At 45.5% G+C, this 21,218-nt stretch overlaps 1 protein-coding gene across 2 annotated transcripts in view; it reads left to right on the top strand.

Moving 5' to 3' along the window:
• The window catches only part of LOC132824791 (dedicator of cytokinesis protein 2-like), a 1,235,709-nt gene that overhangs the window by 1,040,933 nt on the left and 173,558 nt on the right, over positions 1–21,218 (top strand). For both annotated transcript variants that reach the window (XM_060839646.1, XM_060839560.1), the window contains exon 36: positions 8,639–8,679. In XM_060839646.1, coding sequence (XP_060695629.1) covers positions 8,639–8,679 — 41 coding nt within the window. The remainder of the gene's footprint in view (positions 1–8,638; positions 8,680–21,218) is intronic.

Raw genomic sequence — 21,218 nt, 5'->3', positions numbered from 1 at the left:
GTGTGCATCATGCCAGAATCACAGTAAGGCAGAGAATCTTGACAATCTCATAACATTCCATCAGATCCTTCATTCAAAAGCACAAGATTTTTCTTTCACTATACTATTTGCTCCTAGTCACTGACTACTTTTCTAACTTTCCAATTGTCAGCTAAAGGACAGTTAAAGTTTGTCAGTGGTAAACTGACAATGAACGCAATATTCAGCATGTTCAGTCCACCTGAAGAGATCATGCCTGTCGATTTGCCCCCATTTACAGACTGACAGTTTGAGTGTGCCAACTGTAGCATGAACCATGTGATATAGATCATGGTGGGTCCAGAGTCCTGCCAAATTGCATAACTAGGGCAGTATCAAAGGTAAAGGAGACGGTAGGATTGCCGGTTAGTGATTGTGTGGTTTGTTCCCAGAAAATTAAAGGAAGACACAGAATGTGAGAATGTCATATTATACCAAGAAGCCATAGGAAAGTAGGGAAATTCAATGATAAAACAAGCTTAAAGACTTTATTTTTTATATATAAGATTCCCTTATATAAGTGTGGAGACAGGCCCTTTGGCCCAACCAGTCCACATCGACCCTCCAAAGCGTAACCCACCCAAACCCATTTCTCTCTGACTAATTGACCTAATGCTATGGGGCAATTTTGCATGGCCAATTCACCTCACCTGCACATGTTTGGATTGTGGGAGGAAACTCAGACACAGGGAGAATGTGCAAACTCCACACAGACAGTCCCCCAAGACTGAAATTGAACCTGGGACCCTGGTGCTGTGAGGAAGCAGTGCCAACCACTGAGCCACCGTGCATCATGAAGGCAGTATTTGGAATAAGGCAAATGAACTGATGATGCAAATTGAAATAAATCAATCTGATCTCATAGCCTTACAAAAACAAGGTTCAAGATCAAAACTGAGACTTAATATTTCTGGATATTTGAGCTTTTGGAGAGATAGGAGGGATGATAAAGGTAGTGGGTTTGTATTCTTAATAATAAATGAGAGGAGGAGTGTTGTAAATAATGATCTTGGGTCAGATAATGTAAAGTCTAGTAGAGCAGATGTAAAAAAAATTAAGGAAAGGAAGACATTAGTCAGAAAAGTGTACAGACCCTCAAACAGTAGCCACTCTGTAGGAAAGGCTATAAAACAGCAAATAATAGAAGCATATACAAATAATAGAGCAACAATTATGGCCTGACTTTGATATTCATGTTGATTGGGTCAATCAAAGTTGAAAGAATGGCTACAGCAACACATTCATAGACTGTGTGAGGGATAGTATGCCTGAGCATTAGATCATGGAGCCAACCAGGGAGTAGGCTATCTTGGATCTGATGTTCAGTAATGAGGCAGATTTAATAAATGACCTCTGAGCAAAATACGCCCTCAGAAGTAGTAATCATAACATGATGGAATTTATTACTCTGTTTGAGAGTGAGAAATTTAGGTGAGAAACAACCGTGTTTCACTAAAGGGAGTCACAATGAAATGAGGATATAATTGGCTAAAGTAACCTGAGTGGAGACTGTCATTGATTCCCCACAGTGTGTGGAAACAGATTATTCAGCCCAACAAGTCCACACACTGACTCTCCACAGAGTATGTCACCCAGACTTACCTCCCTACCTTATCCCTGTAACTCTGCATTTCCCATGGCTAACCCACACATCCCTGGACACTACAGGAAAATTGTCATGGTCAATCCATCTAACCTGCAAATCTTTGGACTGTAGGAGGAAACCAGAGGAAACCACACAGACACAGGGAGAGTGTACAAGCTCCACACAGACAGTCGCCCAAGGCTGGAATTTGAACCCGGGTCCCTGGGTTTGTGAGGCAGCAGTGCTAACCACTGACACACCGTGATTGGTAGGAGTGGCTTTGAATTAGGTTTATTGTCACATGAGTACAATGAAAAGTTTAGAAGCCACTACTTACAGCGCCATCTTAGATACATAACTACCCACTTGGTACAAAGTAGAAAACTGAAGAAAACAAAGTGAAAAAGTTAAACACTGCAGTCCTTCTTACTAAAAAGTAAAATAAAAACACAGTAAACAGCTCAATATCACAGTCTGTAAGTGCCTGGTCATGCTGGGCTCACAATCCTCACAAGGGTTGGACCTCACACTGCTCCAGGCTTGACCTCACCACCCCCAGTCCCAGCCTGGGCTGCCTTCTCTCACTGCCGTGCGAAAGTAAGGAAGCAGCAGCAGACACTTAAAGAGGCAAAAAGACATCACAGTACGGAGGAACCCAATTAAGGTTATCCAAGGAGGTTAAGGGGGAGTGGTTGAAAGAAACAGCTTAAAAGGAGGCCAAAGTCAGTGATAGCCCCAAAGACTGGGAAACATTTCCAGTCCAGCAAAGCAGGAGATTTAAAAAATGATAAAAATAGAGTAAATAAACTATGATGGTAAACTAATGAGGAAGATAACAACTGACGATGGGAGCGTCTTTAAATATATAGAAAGGAAGAGAAAGGTCAAAGTGAACATAGTCCCCTTAGAAAATAAATCTAAGTAGAATGTTTTGAAGAACAAGCAAATGGCAGAGGAGTTAAACAGGGCAAAAGTGAGGACTGCAGATGCCGGAGATTAGAGTGGAGAGTATAGTGTTGGAAAAGCACAGCAGGTCAGGCGGAATCCGAGGAGCAGGGGAATCGATATTTCGGGCAAAAGCCCTTCATCAGGAAACAGGAGTTAAACAGAAATTTTGCATCAATCTTTCTGATGGAAGGTACTTCAAACATTTCATGAATAGTGAAGGACATGGGTGCGGAACTAAATACCATCACCATCACATTCACTAAGGATTTAGTATCAGGCAAGTTAATGGGGCTAGAGGCAGATATTATCCCAGTCCCACCCTGTGTACCTGTCCATCACTCCCCTCGACCTATCACCTTCTCCCTCACCTCCATCCACCTATTGGTTTCTGAGCTACTTCCCCCCATCCCCACCCCCACCCCCCTCCTATTTATCGCTCAACCCTGACCCACAAGCCTCATTCCTGCTGAAGGGCTTAGGCCCAATATGTCGATTCTCCTGCTCCTCGGATGCTGACTGATTCGCTGTGCTTTTCCAGCAGCATGCTCTCAACTCTGATCTCCAGCATTTGTGGTCGTCACTTTCTCCCATTTCCAACCCAACCTGATTCAAACATCCCTGTCCCACCTGACCTCATTCACTTACTCATCTTAGCCTGCTTACACCCTATTCCCTTTATCCACTTGGTGCTTAATCATTTACCTAATACACCTGTCCTTTGACAGTAGTTTTCAATTGGGCTGGTTTCAAGAATTCTGGACAGGGTCCATAAGGGAAGACCCTTAACCAGAAATCTGCAACGTAGAAGTCATCTGAAGATCAGTGAATATATTTCATCCAATCAAGGCCAGGACTGATCAGAATTCCTGGGCCCTTTTATGTACAGGAGACACAACACAATTTTCAATCAACTGTAGCTTCCATCCAAAGCAAATGGATGAGTCGAGGGAGATCAACAATCGATGGGTAACTTTGGTTCAGAATCTTATACCTTTATTTTGCCATAATCATACTATTACAGAAGTATCACATTCACAGGAGCATAGAATCGTACAGTACAAAAGAGGCCATTTGATCCATCGAATGTGTGCTGCCCAAAATGCCAATATTAATCCTGCTTTGCTGTAGCAAGCTTTGAATGATTATTGAGGAGAGGTTGATGAGGTTAGGATTGTTTTCACTGGAGTTCAGATGAATGCGGTGGGGCGGGGTGGGGGGGGGATCTCATACAGATTTATAAAATTCTAACAGGACTAGACAGGGTAGATGCAGGGAAGATGTTCCTGATAGTGGGTGTGTCCAGAACCAGGGATCATGGTCTGGGGATTCTGGGTGGACCATTTAAGATGAAGATGAGGAGACATTTCTTCACCCAAAGAGTGGGTGAGCCTGTGGGCTTCATTACCACAGGAAGTCGTTGATGCCAAAACATTGAGTGTATTCAAGAGGCAGTGAGATATAGTACTTGGGATGAATGGGATCAAAGGTTATGGGGAGAAAGCAGGATTAGGCTGTTGAGTTGGACGATCAGCCATGATCTTGATGAATGGCAGAGCAGGCTCGAAGGGCTGAATGGCCTCTTCCTGCTCCTGTCTTCTATGTTTCTACTACCCCAAATGTTATGGGTGGCACTGTGGTTCAGTGGTTAGCACTGCTGTCTTACAGTACCAGGGACATGGGTTCAATTCAAGCCTTGGCTGACTGTCTGTGTGGAGTTTGTGCATTCTGCGTGGGTTTGCTCTGGTTTCCTCCCACTGTCCAAAAATGTGCAGGTTGGGTGAATTGGCCATGCTAAATTACCCATAGTGTTCAGGGATGAGTAGGTTAGGTGCATTAGTCAGGGGTAAATATAAGGTCTGGTTTGGGTGGGGTAATCTTTTGAGAGGCGCTGTGGACTTGTTGGGCCAAAGGGCCTGTTTCCCCACTGTAGGAGGTCTAATTCTTATGACTCTTCAAGTGCTCAGCCAGGTACTTTTTAAAGGTTGTGAGGTTTCCCACCTCAACTACCCTCCCAGGCAGTGCATTCCAGACCCTCACCACCCTCTGGGTGAGAAAATGTTTCCTCAAATCCCCTCAAAAGCTCCTGCCTTTCACTTTAAAATTATGTCGACTTGTTTTTGACCCTTCAGTTGAGAGGAACACCTATTTTCTGTCTGTCCTGTCCATGTCCCCCATAATCCTCTACATCTCTGTCAGGTCAATAGTTAGCAGAAGAGGAGAAAGAAAAACAGCAAAATTCTTCAGTGGCTTTTGCGAAGAGCTTTAGCAGAGGAACTATCATCATTGGTGGGAAACTGCGCAACAACATTGAAATAAAGAAACAATGGGTGGAATGTTCCAGAATGTTGCCCCAGGTTAAGGTCACAGAAAGTGCCATTTGAACACAGAGTTCGATAAAATGCCCTGGTAATATTTCTTCTTCAGACTTCTTGTCAATGTTTTGCCCTGAAACAATTGGCTCCTTAAAGGGACACTCTGTGACCCTTTAATTCGTTCCAGAGACAGAGAGAGAGACCCATGGCTGTGAGGCAGTTCGACTGTGGAAGGTTTCATAGTCCAGCCGCACGCACCTGGTTGAATCCTTGCCGATAGCAATTAGCGGAGGTGCTCCTGCATGATTTTTCTCCCCCTCATCCTAATTTGATGGTTCTGGTACTCAGCTTAATTGAAGTATTGTGCCCTTCACTTGCAAAGATCACAGAACAGTTATATAAATAAGTAACTTGCATTTATTTATTGCTTTTCACGATCTTGGGATATTCCATGGCATTTTGTAGCCAAGCAAGTACTTTTGAAGTCTAATTGTTCCTTGGGTGGCATGGTGGCGCAGTGGTTAGCACTGCTCCCTTATCGCGCCAGGAACCTAGGTTCGACTCCAGCCTTGGGCAACTGTCTGTGTGGAGTTTGCACGTTCTCCCTGTGTCAGCGTGGATTTCCTCTCGGTGCTCCTGGTTTCCTTCCACAATCCAAAGATGTGCAGATTAAGTGAATTTCCCATAATGTTAAGTGCGTTAGTCAGAGGGAAATGGGTCTGGATGGGTTACTCTTTGGACGGTCAAACTAGACTTGTTGGGCCGATTTCCACATTGTCGGGAATCTAATCTAAAAGAAATGCAGCAGCCAATTTATACACAGCAAGGTCCACTATTGTAATGGCTTTAAGAGGTCTATTTTGTCCTTTTTTTTGTTTGAAGAGAGGTTTTGAGACAGAGGTACCAAGCAGTCTGGTTCAAAAGCCTATGAAATAAATAGCCTGTGAGGCCTTGGAGTTTTCGTTTTGAAGTTTGGAACAGTAGAATGGGTGGGGTCAAGCTTCCACAGAACCAGGATCTTTAGTTTCAGTTTTTCAGGAGCAGCTTCTGGGATCTTGAAGCTGGATGTGAAAGCTTTTAATTTTGCTCTCTGTTACAGCTAAAACCTGGGGGTTCTCTACCTGCTGCTAGAATTGCATGTGAGACAATCTGTTTTACTGAATTTGCCTTTACCAAGGGTACGTTGGTGGGATGTTGGTATATTACAACAGGTACTATTTAGTAGTTAAATCATCTATTATTCTATTAGGTTTTCCAGTAGAGTTAGGCTCTTTCATTTTGAGTAGATGTAGAGTAGTTTTTATTTGTCGTTTCTACCATGTACAACTGATACAGTAAAAAAACGAAACAACGTTCCTCCAGGACCAAGGTGCTATATGGACAGCACAAACTACACGATCATATACAGGGCGGCTTAAAGTGCATAAGAAGTGCAAAACATGCAAATTACAGTGTAATAAAAGAATTGATAATTAAAAGACATTGTTCTAGCAGCAATTTGAAGTCATGCAAGGAATTTCAGATGGAAAAGATCCAATCATACTGTGTTACGGAGCCTGATGGCTTAGGGGAAGAAACTGTTGCACAGTCTGGTCATGAGAGACCGAATGCTCCGGTATCTTCTGCCAGATGGAAGGACGGAGAAGAGTTTGAGTGAGGGGTGTGTGGGGTCTTCCACAATGCTGTTAGATTTTGTTGCATTTTAACTACGATGTATGAATAAGGTGCGTTTTGCTTCAAGACTAATAGTTTGACCAATCGCATTGCACCCGGAACACAACTAGGAGAAAATGAGGTCTGCAGATGCTGGAGATCAGAGTCAAAAAGTGTGGCGCTAGTAAAGCACAGCCAGTCAGGCAGCATCCGAGGAGCAGGAGGTCGATGTTTCGAGCATAAGCTCTTCATTCCTGATGAGGAACTTATTCTCGAAACGTCGACTTTCCTGCTTCTCGGATGCTGCCTGACCGGCTGTCCTTTTCCAACACCACACTTTTTGATCCTGATCTGAAACTCAACGCCTGGTCCATAACAGATAAATCCTCTGATAGCTGTCTTAGTGACCTTGGTTTGCAGAGTAAAGAGTGGCCAAGGCACTGGGGAAATAACAGAACTTGCTGGAAAAGCTTAGCAGCTCTGGGGAGAAAGCAGTGTTAATGATTCAGGTTGAGTGACCTTTCTTCAGAAGTTGATCTGAAACATTAACTCTGATTTCTCTCCAGTGATGCTGCCAGATCAGCTGAGCTTTTGCAGCAACTTCTGTTTTTGTTTCTGATTTCCAGCATCCGATGTCCTTTCAGTTTTCTTGCTGGGGAAATAATTTCTGTTGCTGAAGATGTGTTGCTGGAAAAGCGCAGCAGGTCAGGCAGCACCCAAGGAACAGGAGATTCGACGTTTCGGGCATAAGCCCTTCTTCAGGAATGAGGAAAGTGTGTCCAGCAGGCTAATGTAAAAAGTAGGGAGGAGGGACTTGGGGGAGGGGTGATGGAGATGCGATAGGTGGAAGGAAGTCAAGGTGAGGGTGATAGGCCAGAGTGGGGTGGGGGCGGAGAGGTCAGGAAGAAGATTGCAGGTTAGGAAGGCGGTGCTGAGTTCGAGGGATTTGACTGAGACAAGGTTGGGGGGAGGGGAAATGAGGAAACTGGAGAAATCTGAGTTCATCCCTTGTGGTTGGAGGGTTCCTAGGCGGAAGATGAGGCATTCTTCCTCCAAACGTCGTGTTGTTATGGTCTGGCGATGGAGGAGTCCAGGGACCTGCCTGTCCTTGGTAGAGTGGGAGGGGGAGTTAAAGAGTTGAGCCATGGGGTGGTTGGATTGGTTGGTCCGGGTGTCCCAGAGGTGTTCTCTGAAACATTCCGCAAGTAGGCGGCCTGTCTCCCCAATATAGAGGAGGCCACATCGGGTGCAGCGGATGCAATAGATGATGTGTGTGGAGGTGCAGGTGAATTTGTGGCGGATTTCTGTTCCCTTATGAAACAGTGACCATGGCATCTTTCGATTTACCTGAGTGGACAGATAAGCCCTTGGTCTAACATCTCACCTGAGCGGCAGCACTCAGACAGAGCAACACTCGTTTGAAATCTTAATCAGGACTTTTGTGCTCAGATCTCATCTGGAATTTTGTTTTCATTTCCCTCCTGGATAGTGGACATATTCATGGGCACGATGCCAGGGTGAATGTCCCATGTGATCAAAGAAAGGTTTAGTTCGTGTGAAGGTAGAAAAGTACAGCAAGTCAGACAGCATCTGAGGAGCAGGAAAGGGTTTTAGGCCCAAATCCTTTGTCCTGAAGGCTATCTGACCTGCTGTGGTTTTCCAGCTTCAAATCTTGCTTTTCCTTCCAGCATCTGGCGGCACGGTGGCTCAGTGGTCAGCACTGCTGCCTCACAGCGCCAGGGACCTGGGTTCAATTCCCGCCTCAGGCAACTGTCTGTGTGGAGTTTGCACGTTCTCCCCTTGTCTGCGTGGGTTTCCTCCGGGTGCTCTGGTTTCCTCCCACAGTCCAAAGATGTACAGGTTAGGTGAGTTGACCATGCTAAATTGCCTGTAGTGTTAGGTGCATTAGTGAAGGGGTGAATGTAGGGGAATGGGTTTGGGTGGGTTGCTCTTTAGAGGTTATCGGTGTGGACTTGTTGGCTGAAGGCCTGTAGGGAATCTCATCTAATCTTCAGTCCTTACTGTCTCCAGAGATGTAGTTGGGCCACTGTGAAAAAGACTGCCTTGCTTGACATGTTTTATTTGTTAAGATGCTCATTTTATTCCCTTTTCCCTTCCACAGAATTTCTACAAGGACATTGACCGAGAGGAGATGTATATACGGTGAGTGCGAAACCCACTGATTCTTGATCAATCGAGACCTTTCACTTTCAAGCCCTCATCAACTGGAGCACATCACGAGCTGCTCTGAGAGTGTTCTGAGTGACACTGCTGTTGTCCATTCAAGAAGGACTAATTGCATTCATCTCACACCTTTCCCAAGCACAGAACTCCTCAAAGCTGCCTGATGTTACATTGAGATTCAGCACGTCTCACATCCACAGGTGTCCCATATAATTGCACAGACTTCATCAACTTGCAGAGAGTTACGATATATTATAGCCAATTCCATTGTTTTGTGGAGCAACAACTGGTTAATTGGCCCGTACTGTCTACATTTATGCTCTAGTCAAGCCTGCTCTCACTTACTTCACCTCACTCCATTGACATCCTTCCATCCCCCTGCCCCTCATGTGTTTTTCTCAAATCCCCTTTAATGCACCTCAACCACTCCAGGGGGCAGTGAGTTCGACATTCACACCAGCCTTGATATAAAGACGTACCTTCTGCAATCCTTGTTGAATTTATTGGTGACTGGCTTTTATTTCAAGGCCTCTCTAAAAAGCAGGAGCACATAAACCATTGAATTGTTTTTCTCTTTAATGAGGTGTGAGCATGTCAGGCTTGGCCAGCAATTTTAAAATTTGCTCACGGGTCGTGGGCGTCGCTGGCTGGCCAACATTTATTGCCCGTTCCTAATTGCTGTTGAGAACTTGGCGGTATTATTGCCCATTCCTGATTGCCCAGAGGACATTTAAGAGTTAACTACATTGCTGTGTGTCTGGAGTCACACGTAGGTCAGACTGGGTAAGGATGGCAGATTTACTTCCCTAAAGGGTATTCTTGAGCAGATGTGTTTTCGTGATAGTTGGCAATGGCGACATGATCACCAGCTAATTTTCTGAAATGGACTAGCTAATTTTTAATTCCAGCGTTTTTATTGAATTCTAATTGCACCAGCTGCTATGGTGGGATTTGAATGATTACCCCAGAGCATTAGCCTGGGGTTCTTAATTAATAGTCCGGTGATATTACCACTACACCACTTACTCCTTGGAATAGTCGCATGTGTCTATAATGTGCGGACAAATATAGATTTACACAATTTTAAAATCTGTCAGGTCACATCTGAACCGTACTCATGATTTGAGGTTCGGCTGTGAATAAAGTTAAAGTCCTCTGTTAGGCAAGGGGATAAACTTTAACACTCCAAAGTGGTCAGGCTGTGAAAGATAGAAACGAAGAAGGGAGTGACTTACTGTTCACAATGGGAAATGCACCATGGGGAGTGTATGCCCTGAGGCACAACTACATTAGCAAAATCAACGGCATAAATATTATTTACACTGAGGCACAGCAGTAGGAAGATCTCAGGGCAGAGAAAATATACATAAAGATGGAGCCTAATAGGAGAGATGGTTAGAATATATTTAAGAATGGAATAAGAATTGCAGATAACTAATCAAAATCACAATATTGGCAGCATGACTTAAGCCATTAAAACAAATTTGGAAAGTCGCAGAAACAGGCATGCATTATGTTTGAGGCTATGGAACGTAGGACAGTGACCATTTTGATTAGATTAGATTACTTACTTCGGCCCGACAAGTCCACACCGACGCGCAACCCACTCATATCCCTACCCCTACATATACCCCTAACCTAACACCACGGGCAAGTTAGTATGGCCAATTCACCTGACTCGCACATGTTTGGACCGTGGGAGGAAACCGGAGCACCCGGAGGAAACCCACGCAGACACGGGGAACGTGCAAACTCCACACAGTCAGTCGCCTGAGGTAGGAATTGAACCCAGGTCCCTGGCGTTGTGAGGCAGCAGTGCTAACCACTGTGCCACCGTGCTTGTGTGAAAGCAGAAAAAATTGTCCTTTTTATTTGCAGAAGGCAGGAAACCACTATATTGACCGAAAGAAAGTGGGAAAACATCCCAGCAGGCAGTACAGAGATACAACTACAGGGGAATCTCGATTATCCGAACGAGTTGGGCGGGCACTATTTCGTTCGGATAATTGATTATTCAGTTAGTCGATTCAGTGCCTTTCTTCTGGTGCACAGAGTTTTCCATTAAGTCTGCTCGCTGTTCGGGAAAGTAGCAGCAGCACAGCACCCGCGAGCCCCTGCCTGCCCCGTCTGCCCCATGCCCCGCTCACGCATCCCCTGCCCATCCCCAACACTGCCCCTGCGTCCACCCCCCCGCCCGTCTCCAACACCGCCCCCTCCGTCCATCCCCCACCTGTCCCTAACACCGCCTCCTTCGTCCACCCCCCCCGCCCGTCCCCAACACTGTCCCCTCCGTCCACACCCCCCGCCTGTCCCCAACACCACCCCCTGCATCCACCCCCCCGCCCGTCCCCAACACTGCCCCCGGATCCACTCCCCCGCCCGTCCCCAACACCGCCCCCCCTGTCCACCCCCGCACTCGTCCCCAACACCGCCCCCCCGTCAACCCCCCCCCCGCCTGTTCCGAACACCGTCCCCTGCGTCCACACCGCCCACCCGTCCCCAACACCATCTCCTCTGTCCACCCCCTGCCCATCCCCAACATCGCCCTCTCCGTTCACCCCCCCTCTCGTCCCCAACACTGCACCCCGCCCATCTCCAAAACCTCCCCCTCTGTCCATCCCTCGCCCGTCCCCAAAACCTCCCCCTCTGTCCAACACCCGCCCATCCCCAACACCTCCCCTGTCCACCCCCTTTCCGTCCCCAACACCTCCGCCCCCGTCCACCCCCTGCCATCCCCCAAACCTCCCCCTCCATCCAGCCGCCCCACCCGTCCCCAACACCACCCCCTCCGTCCGCCCCCCCACCCGTCCCCAACACTGCCTCCGCCCTCCCCCCCGCATGTCCGCAACACCTCCCCTCCATCCGCCCCCCCACCCCATGTACCCCCTGCCTATCCCCAACACCCCCCCAGCTGCCCCCACCTGTCCCCAACACCTCCCCCCCATCCACCCCACTCATCCATCCCCAACACTGCCCCTATCTGCTCCCTTCCTGTCCCCAACACCACCAGCCCATGTACTCCTCGCCCATCCCCAACACCACCCACATCCGCCCCCCACCCGTCCCCAACACCACGCCCCCATCCGCCCCACCCATCTGGCCCCAACACCGCACCCCTTCCCGTCCCACCCCCACCTCCCCGCGCGACTACCATCCACTCCCACCCCACACCGCCCCCACTCCCTCTCCGGGGCAGCCGGACTGGACAGCAACAACAAGATTGCTGCTACTGCCTTTTGGGGGGTGAGTCATCAAATAGCGCACGCGCGTGCGTATATATATTCACACACACACACACAGACACATTGATATACACACACACACACACACAAATAGATACACACGCACACACAGATACACAGAGATAAACACACACACACACACACACACACACACACACAGAGGCACACACACACGCACACACACACACGCACACACACACAGACACGCATACACACACAGACACATAGAAACAAACACACACAGACACACGCACGCACACACGCACACATATGCACACACAGACACACACCGACACACGTACAGATACATGCACACATACATGCGCACACACACACACACGCACAGACACGCATACACACATGCGCACACACAGACACGCACACATGCGCACACACACAAATACACGCACAGACACACACACAGATACACACATGCACACACACACGCACACATGTGCACACACACACACACAAATACACTCACAGATACACAGACACGCACACAAGCACACACTCGCACACACACAGACACACACACGCACACACATGCACACACAGGCACATACAAACACACACACGCACACGCACGCATGCACAGACACGCACACATGCACACACACAGACACACACATGCGCACACACGCACGCACACATGCACACACACAGGCACACAGACACACACACGCGCACACATACAGACACATGCAGACACACACACGCACACACACGCACAGACATACACACAGATACACACACACACAAATGGATATACACACACATACAGACACACACACACAGAGATACACACACACACACACACAGATATACACACACATACACACACACAGAGGCACACGCACACACACACACACACACACGCACACATACAGACACACACACACACTCGCACACATACAGACACACACACACACAGACACACACACATGCACACACACGCACACAGATGCATACTTATCAAGGACACCCAATAGCTGCTCCTTGAACAAGCTCCACATATCATTTGTGTACTTCCCTTGAAGCCTATTTTTCCAGTCCACACATCCTAAGTCATGCCTCACCGCATCATAATTTCCCTGCCACCAGCTGTAACTCCTGCACTGCAGTGCACACTTATCCCTCTCCATCACTAGAGTAAAAGTCACCGAGTTGTGGTCACTGTCCCCGAAGTCTAACATCTGGTCTGGTTCATTACCTAGAATCAAATCCAGCCTCAGCTCTTGTTGGCCTGTCTACATATTGTGTCAGGAAACCCTCCTGCACACATTGGACAAACACCGACCCATCTAAAGAACTCGAGCTATAGCTTTCCCAGTCAATATCTGGGAAGTTAAAGTCCCCCATAACAACCACCCTACTACTTTCACTCTTCTCCTGAATCATCCTTGCAATACTTTCCTCTACATCTCTCGGACTATTAGGAGGCCTGTAGAAAACTCCTAACAGGGTGACCTCACCTTTCCTATTTCTAACCTCAGCCCAAACTACCTCAGATGGCAAGTCTTCCTCCATCGTCCTTTCCACCGCTGTAATACTATTCTTGACAAGCAATGCCACACCTCCCCCTCTTTTACCCCCACCTCTGACCCTACTAAAACATTTAAACCCTGGAACCTGCAACAGCCATTCCTGTCCCTGTTCTACCCACGTCTCTGTAATGGCCACAACATCAAACTCCCGGGTACCAACCCACGCTGCAAGTTCACCTACATTATTTCTTATACTTCTGGCATTAATGTATAAACACTTCAAGCCACCTTCCTGTTTACCGGCACCCTCCTTCGAGATCGATGCCTTGTTCCTAACCTCCCTACACTCAAGGTCCTGTACCCTAAAGCTACAGTCCAGGTTCCCATGCCCCTGCAGAGTTAGTTTAAACCCTCCCAAAGAGCACTAGCAAACCTCCCCACAAGGATGCTGGTGCCCCTCAGGTTCAGGTGTAGACCATCCTGTTTATAGAGGTCCCACCTTCCCCAGAAAGAACCCCAGTTGTCCAGAAACCGGAATCCCTCCCTCCTGCACCATTCCTGTAGCCACGCATTTAACTGTTCTCTCTCCCTATTCCTCGACTCTCTATCACGTGGCATGAGTAACAGACCAGAGACAACAACTCTGTTCGTTCTATCTCTGAGCTTCCAACCTAGCTCCCTGAAAGCCTGCCTAACATCCTCACCCCTCTTCCTACGTATGTCGTTGGTGCCAACGTGGACCACGACCTGGGCTGTTCCCCCTCCCCCTTAAGGACCCGGAAAACACGATCAGCGACATCACGTACCCTTGCACCTGGGAGACAATCATACCAATCGTGAGTCTCTGTCGCCCCCGCAAAACCGCCTATCTGTGCCCCTCACTACTGAGTCCCCAAGAACTATCGCTCTACCTTTCTCCGCCCTTCCCTTCTGAGCAACGGGGACAGGCTCCGTGCCAGAGTCCTGCACTTCCTTGCTTACTCCTGGTAAGTCATCCCCCCCCCACAAGTATCCAAAGCAGTATACTTGTTATTGAGGGGAACGACCACAGGGGGTCCCTGCACTGACTGCTTCCTCCCAGTCCCCCTCACTGTCACCCATCTGTCTATAACTTTCGGAGTAACTACTTCCCTAAAGCTCTGATCTATGACCACCTCTGCCTCCCGAATGATCCATAGTTCATCCAACTCCAACTCCAATTCCCTAACACGGTCTTGGAGGAGCTGGAGATGGGTGCACTTCCTGCAAGTGTAATCAGTAGGGACGCTAATGGCTTCCCTCACCTCAATCATCTTGCAAGAGGAACATTGCACTGCCTTCGCTGCCATCCCTCTAAAAGGTAAACTTTAAAAAGAAAACTGGATCTAAAGAAACAAGCAAGCAAAATGCAGCACTTACCTGCTTACCAGAACGGGTCTTATTATTAGGTTAGAAGAGGAGGGCGGGTGGGAGGCTCTACCTCTGTAGTGCCTCGGGTTCCTCGCCTGCGCGCTTTTATAGAGAAAAATAACCTTCCCAGGTAAGCTAGCGCAACACCAACTTCCGAGTCTGCTAGGCGCTTAAAAAAAACTTTAAATTTTAACCGTTAAAAAAACAATAACTGGACTATACCGCGACTTTAAAAAAAACACCACCAGACAGCCGTTACCTGCTCCGCCGAGAGAGTTTCTGTCAGGACCTCGTGATCTCTTTCGGATAATCGGGGATCCCCTGTAAATTACCATAATGCAGAATTAGAAACTTTATTAGAAAAAGGGACCAAGCATTCCTATAGCAAACACTTCAATATCTTATCAAACAATGAAAATAAAACTAATAATGTAAAGTTCTTCCAAAGAGAAAAGCTTAACTAAGCATTGCCATTCTACAGAATTAGAAACTTTAAAGACAGACATACAAAAACATTCCAATAGTGCAGAATTTAAAGTAGCTGTAAAGAGGACTACATGATAATGTTAAGAAAATCCAAAAGGACAAATAATATATACAAAAGGATTTAATATCAGAACTCAGTGTAGAACATAAGATTAGATAGCTTGGGAAAAACAGCTTCGAAATACAGATTTGTTTCAAAATAAAATATTAAATCTCAAGTTGAACAAATGAGTATAATAGTGTACTCTATAGGATTGTTCAAGTTTTTTGACAGTGATTTTAAACCAAGAACTAATAAATTTCCACGGCCAATGTGGGACAGTGGAGGGAATGTGCCTGGAGTTGGAGGATGTAAGGGAGGTCCTTAATGAATGTTTTGCTTCAGCATTCACTAGTGAGAAGGACTTTATTGTTTGTGAGGACATTGAGGTACAGGCTGATACACTGAAACAGGTTTATGTTCAGAAGGAAGATGTGTTGCAAAGTTGGAAAAATATTTGGATAGATAAGTCCCCGAGGCGAGATGGGATAGACCAAGGTTACTATGCAGAGTGAGGGAAGAGATTGCTACACCTTTGGTGATGATCTTTGTGTCCCTATTGTCCACTGGAGTAGTGCCAGATGATTGGAGGGTGGCAAATGTTATTCCCTTGTTTAAAAAAGGGAATAGGGATAACCCTGGGATTTACAGACCAGTCAGTCTTATGGCGGTGATGGGCACATTATTGGAGAGGATTCTGACAGACAGGATTTATGATTGTTTGGAAAATAATAACTTGATTAGGGATAGTCAGCATGGCTTTGTGAAGGGCAGGTCATGCCTCGCAAAGCTAATTCATCTTTTGACAATGTGACAAAACACATTGGATGTGGTGTATATGGATTTTAGCAAAGCATTTGATAAGGTTCGCCATGCTAGGCTGATTCAGAAAGTAAGGAGGCATGGAATATAGGGAAACCTGTCTGTCTGAATATAGAATTGGCTGGCCAATAGATAACAGATAGTGATAGTAGATGGAAAGTATTCAGCCTGGAACCCAGAAACCAGTAGTGTTCTGCAGGGATCGGTTCTGGATCCTCTGCTCTTTGTGTGATTTTTAAAAATGACTTGGATGAAGAAGTGGCATATGGTTTGTTGGCTTTCATTAATAGGGATCTGTGTTTAAGTGCCACGAGATTATGCTGCAACTCTGTAAAACCCTAGTTAGACCACACTTGGAATATTGTGTTCAGTTCTGGTTGCCTCATTATCGGAAGGAGGTGGAAGCTTTAGAGAGGGTGCAGAGGAGATTTCCCAGGATGCTGCCTGGGCTGGAGGGCATGTCTTATGAGGAAAGGTTGAGGGAGCTAGGGCTTTTCTCATTGGAGTGAAGGAGGATGAGAAGTGACTTGATAGAGGGGTACTATGGAATGTTAACAAGAGAATTCATAAGATGCAGAATTGTGGTTGAAATTATGCATGAGTCTTTCTCAAATCTGCTAAGTCCAAAGAAGAGTTGACTTTCGGGAAAGCTATTTGTATCAAGCTGGAAACAGAGACCATTAACAATGATGGAAAAATCCTAGGAAGAAGCAGATTGTATTGTCACCTAATAACTCCAGAATCTGTTATACAGTATGTTATACAGTAAAAACACTCGATAGAGACATGTGGTAAGCTGATCATAAGTTGGCTAAATGCAAGGTACCAATTAAAAAAAAGCCTCCTCCATCAGGCAGCAGATATAACAACTTAAACAGAATCAAGAACATTGTTTTCCCTGCTGTGATTAGACTTCTGAATGGGCCTCTCAAATATCAAATTTATTGTTGATTTTGGTCTTTGTGCGCCTTCTCTGCAGCCATAACACTCTAGTCCTCAGCTCTGTTCTCTTATCCTTGTGCACTTTGTACGGTATGATTTGCCTGCATTGTACGTAAAACACAACTTTTCACTGTACCTAGGTACATGTGACAATGATAAATCATACCAAATCATAAGCACGAGCAGTGCCCAGCTGTGATAAAAGAATATAATATCTGTAAAATATTATTTTACTTCCAGGGTATGTGCTGAAGTCGGGGGTAGTTTTTGAGCAGCAAATGAATGAAATGCTATTAATTAAAGATGTTAATGCTATTGAACAAGCAAAATTAGAAAAGGTACCCAATGCATTCCTAATGCATTGGAATTGATGATCCAGTTGATTCACATTTAGTACAATCTGTTCATATCAATGCACGTCTCATCATTTTTAAGCTTGATAAAGAGTTGAGTGTCATTCAAATCTGGAGGGAGGTGATGACCTAGTAGTATTAACACTGTGCAAGAAACTCAGAGACCCAGATAATGTTCTAGGGACCTGGGTTTGAACCCGCTATAGCGGAAATAGAATTCAACAAAACAAAATCCTGAGTTAAGAATCTAATGATGACCATGAATCCATTGTTGATCATTGGGGGAAAAAAAAACATAAGGTTCACTAATGCCCTTGAGGGAAGGAAACTGCCATCCTTACCTGGTCTGGTCTATATGTGACTCCAGGCCCACAGCAATGTAGCTGAAGCCTAACTGCCCTCTGGGCAATAAGTGATGACCTAGCCAGAAATGCCCTCATCCTGTGAATGAATAAAGGAAACAAAAGGTCAAATGCCATGGTTGAAGAAATGGAAGTGAAGTTCTGCAAAGATGCTGTCGGATTTTAAAGAATTCTAAATTTTTTATGATAGAGAAAGTTTCAACCTCAGTCATTAGCTCAGTTAGTGAGAGGCAATTAAAAAGTGGGTCCAGCCATCGATGCTCACACCCCATGAATGAATAAAAAAGCTAATAAACTTTAAAAGTTTGATTTTCTCTACTTCGAACCAATTTGCTCGTTTCACTGTGGAGGTTGTCCTAATTTCCTGGTCTTTGCTGAAAAACTTGCAAATGTACACTTTGCAAGTATTTATTTAATTCTCCTTCAGAATTGTTTAATCACCCTGCAGGCAACACAGCCCAGGTCCCAGCAATCGGTCATATAAGAGAGCTTCCTTGAATGGTATCAAGCACCTATTTGTAAACCAGAACACAACTTCTCATAAGTCTCCTGCGAGGGTGGTAGGGACTTTCACCATAAAATAAACAAATTTGATGTCCTGAAAGAATGATGGAGTAATGTATCTGCAGGTTATTTCAGCAAGTACACAAACAGCTCACTGAATGGCCCATTTTTAATCTTATGCATAGAATTTTAAAGCTCAGAAACAGGTGTTTATGCTCCACATGAGCCCTTTCCATCAACTCGGCGTATCAGGATATCTTTCTATTACCTTCCCTTACATGTACATATCTAGCTTCCTCTGAAATGCATCTCTGCTATTTCTCTGAAGTACTTCATGCAATAGTGGTTTCTGGATGTTATTCTCCGTCTTTCTATGATTTCTAGTTGGATTAATTTGTCAGTGAGGCATGATAGTACAGCAGAGAGGCCAATCAGGTCCATGCCCACTCGCTGTAACGTAATCCAGTCAACCCCTCTCTGTTCCCATAGCTCTCCACATCTATTTCCCAGTAGTACCCACCTAATTCCTTTTTGAAGTCATCTTTGATTGCCTCCATTTCCACAATCCTCTAAGGTAACAAGCTCCAGCTCTGCAGCTCCCAGGCTCTGGGTGGATTGACCATGAAAAAGACAGGATTACAGGGATAGTGTAGGGGATGGGCCTAGGTGGGATGCTCTTCAGAGATTCGATGCTGACTTTATGGACCAAATGGCCTCTTCCCACATTGTTGGGCTTCTATGTTTCTATGATTCTACTGATCCTCGAGCATTGCTGGCCTCTGATTAGCTGAAATCTCCTAAGGACAGGATTCCCTAATGAGGGTTTGATCAGATTGAAGACCCGGTTCTGCTTGATTAGCATATAATGGACGCAGCTCTCCCACAACGTTCCATGCACCAGAAGAAAAACCGTGGCCCTCGCAATGAATCTTTGAGGACAGCATTGGCTGCAATCTGCGAAACTGAAAAAAAAATCATGACTCCATAATTCGCTGTTCTCTGTGCTGAAAACAACTATTTTTAATCCAAACTTACTCTGACAATCCAATTCAATCAGTTTCAGTTTTATTAACTGACGATTTATTCATGACTGTTTCCTTTTATTCAAGACTGTTTGTTGAGGATTCCAACACAGCTAGAAATGTTTTCATTCGATCCAGCCTGTCAAATTCCTTGCCAGTTATAAACATCTCCTGACTTGTTTAGTTTCTGGAAGATTTATTCTCAGCCTTTCCTGATTCTTGATTAATTAGTGTCCATTATAAATTTATTTGCACATTTCCTTGTTCTCCAGAAAAGAATGATCGGAATGCAGTTGAATTTCATACCAAATTTGTGATTCCAGCCCAAAATATGGCTTCAGCTTATAGATTTACACAGAGTCATAGAGTCATACAGCACAGAAACAGACCCTTTGGTCCAACCAGTTCATTCTGAACATTATCCCAAACTAAACTAGTCCCACCTGTCTGCTCCTGGCCCATATCCCTCCCAACCTTTCCTGTTCATGTCATGATGAATTAGTATCAAACTTGTGTATAGATTCTTGCAGTCAGCAACCAACTACCTTAAAGCCGAGTCAGTCAGGTCTCAAAGATATTTTACAAGTGTGTTACCTAACAAAAGTTGAGAACTTTGAGGATGTGACGAGACAAGATGACGAAGGTCAAGCAGTGGATGTGATGTAATTGGATTTCAGTAAGGCATTTGATAAGGTTCCCTACTGTTGGCTCATTCCGAAAGTTAGGAGATATGGGATACAGGGAAATTTGGCTGTCTGGATACAGAATTGGCTGGCCAAAAAATGACAGCAAGTAGTAGTAGGTGGAATGTATTCTGCCTGGAGGTCGGTGACCAGTGGTGTCCCACAGGCATCTGTTCTTAGGCCACTGCTCTTTGTAGTTTTTATAAATGACTTAGATGAAGAAGTGAAGGGGCGCGCTAGTCAGTTTGCCGATGATACAGAGGTCGATGGTGTTGTAGATAGTGTCGAAGGATGTTGCAGGCTATAACAAGACATTGACAGGGTGCAGAGCTGGGCTGAGAAGTGACAGAGCGATTTCAACCTGAATAAATGTGAAGAGATTCATTTTGGAAGGTCAAATTTGAATGCTGAATGCAGAGTTAAAGACAGGATTCTTGGTAGTGTGGAGGAACAGCGGGATCTTGGGGCCATGTACATAAATTCCTTAAAGTTGTCACCCAAGTTGATAGTGTTGTTAAAAAGGTATATGATGTTTTGGCTTTCATGAACAATGAGATTGAGTTTAAGAGCCATGAAGTTTTCCTACAGCTCTATAAAATTTTGAAATATTGTGTCCATTCCTGGTCGCCTCTTTATAGAAAGGGTGTAGACACTTTAGAGAGAGTGCAAAGGAGATGTACTAGGATGCTGCCCAGATTGGAGGGCTTGTCTTGTGAAGAGAAGTCGAGAGAGCTTGGACTTTTCACACTGGTGAGGAGCAGTAAGAGAGGTGACTTGATAGAGGTGTACAAGGTAATCAGAGGCATAGATAGAGTAGATATTCAAAGACTTTTCCCCAGGGCAGAAATGGCTATCATGAGGGGTCATAATTTTAAGGTGGTTGGAGGAAGGTATAGGGGAGATGTCAGAGGTAGGTTCTTTACGCAGAGAGTGGTGGGTGCGTGGAATGCACTACCAGCATTAGTAGTAGAGTCAGGGGTATTCAGGGAATTTAAGTGACCTCTGGGCAAGCACATGGATGGCAGTAAACTGAGAGATGTGTAGATTAGATTGATCTTAGATTAAGATAAATGCTTGTGCTGTGCTGTTCTATGTTCTACATTCTAACCGAGCCAGGTTTAGAAAAAAATAGGAAGGAGGAGCAGCAGTAGGTATTCAGCCACTGAGGTCACTCCACTATTCAACC

Source organism: Hemiscyllium ocellatum, chromosome 1 (assembly GCF_020745735.1).
Source record: "Hemiscyllium ocellatum isolate sHemOce1 chromosome 1, sHemOce1.pat.X.cur, whole genome shotgun sequence".
Lineage (NCBI taxonomy): Eukaryota > Metazoa > Chordata > Chondrichthyes > Orectolobiformes > Hemiscylliidae > Hemiscyllium > Hemiscyllium ocellatum.
This window is presented reverse-complemented; position numbering and strand designations above follow the sequence as displayed.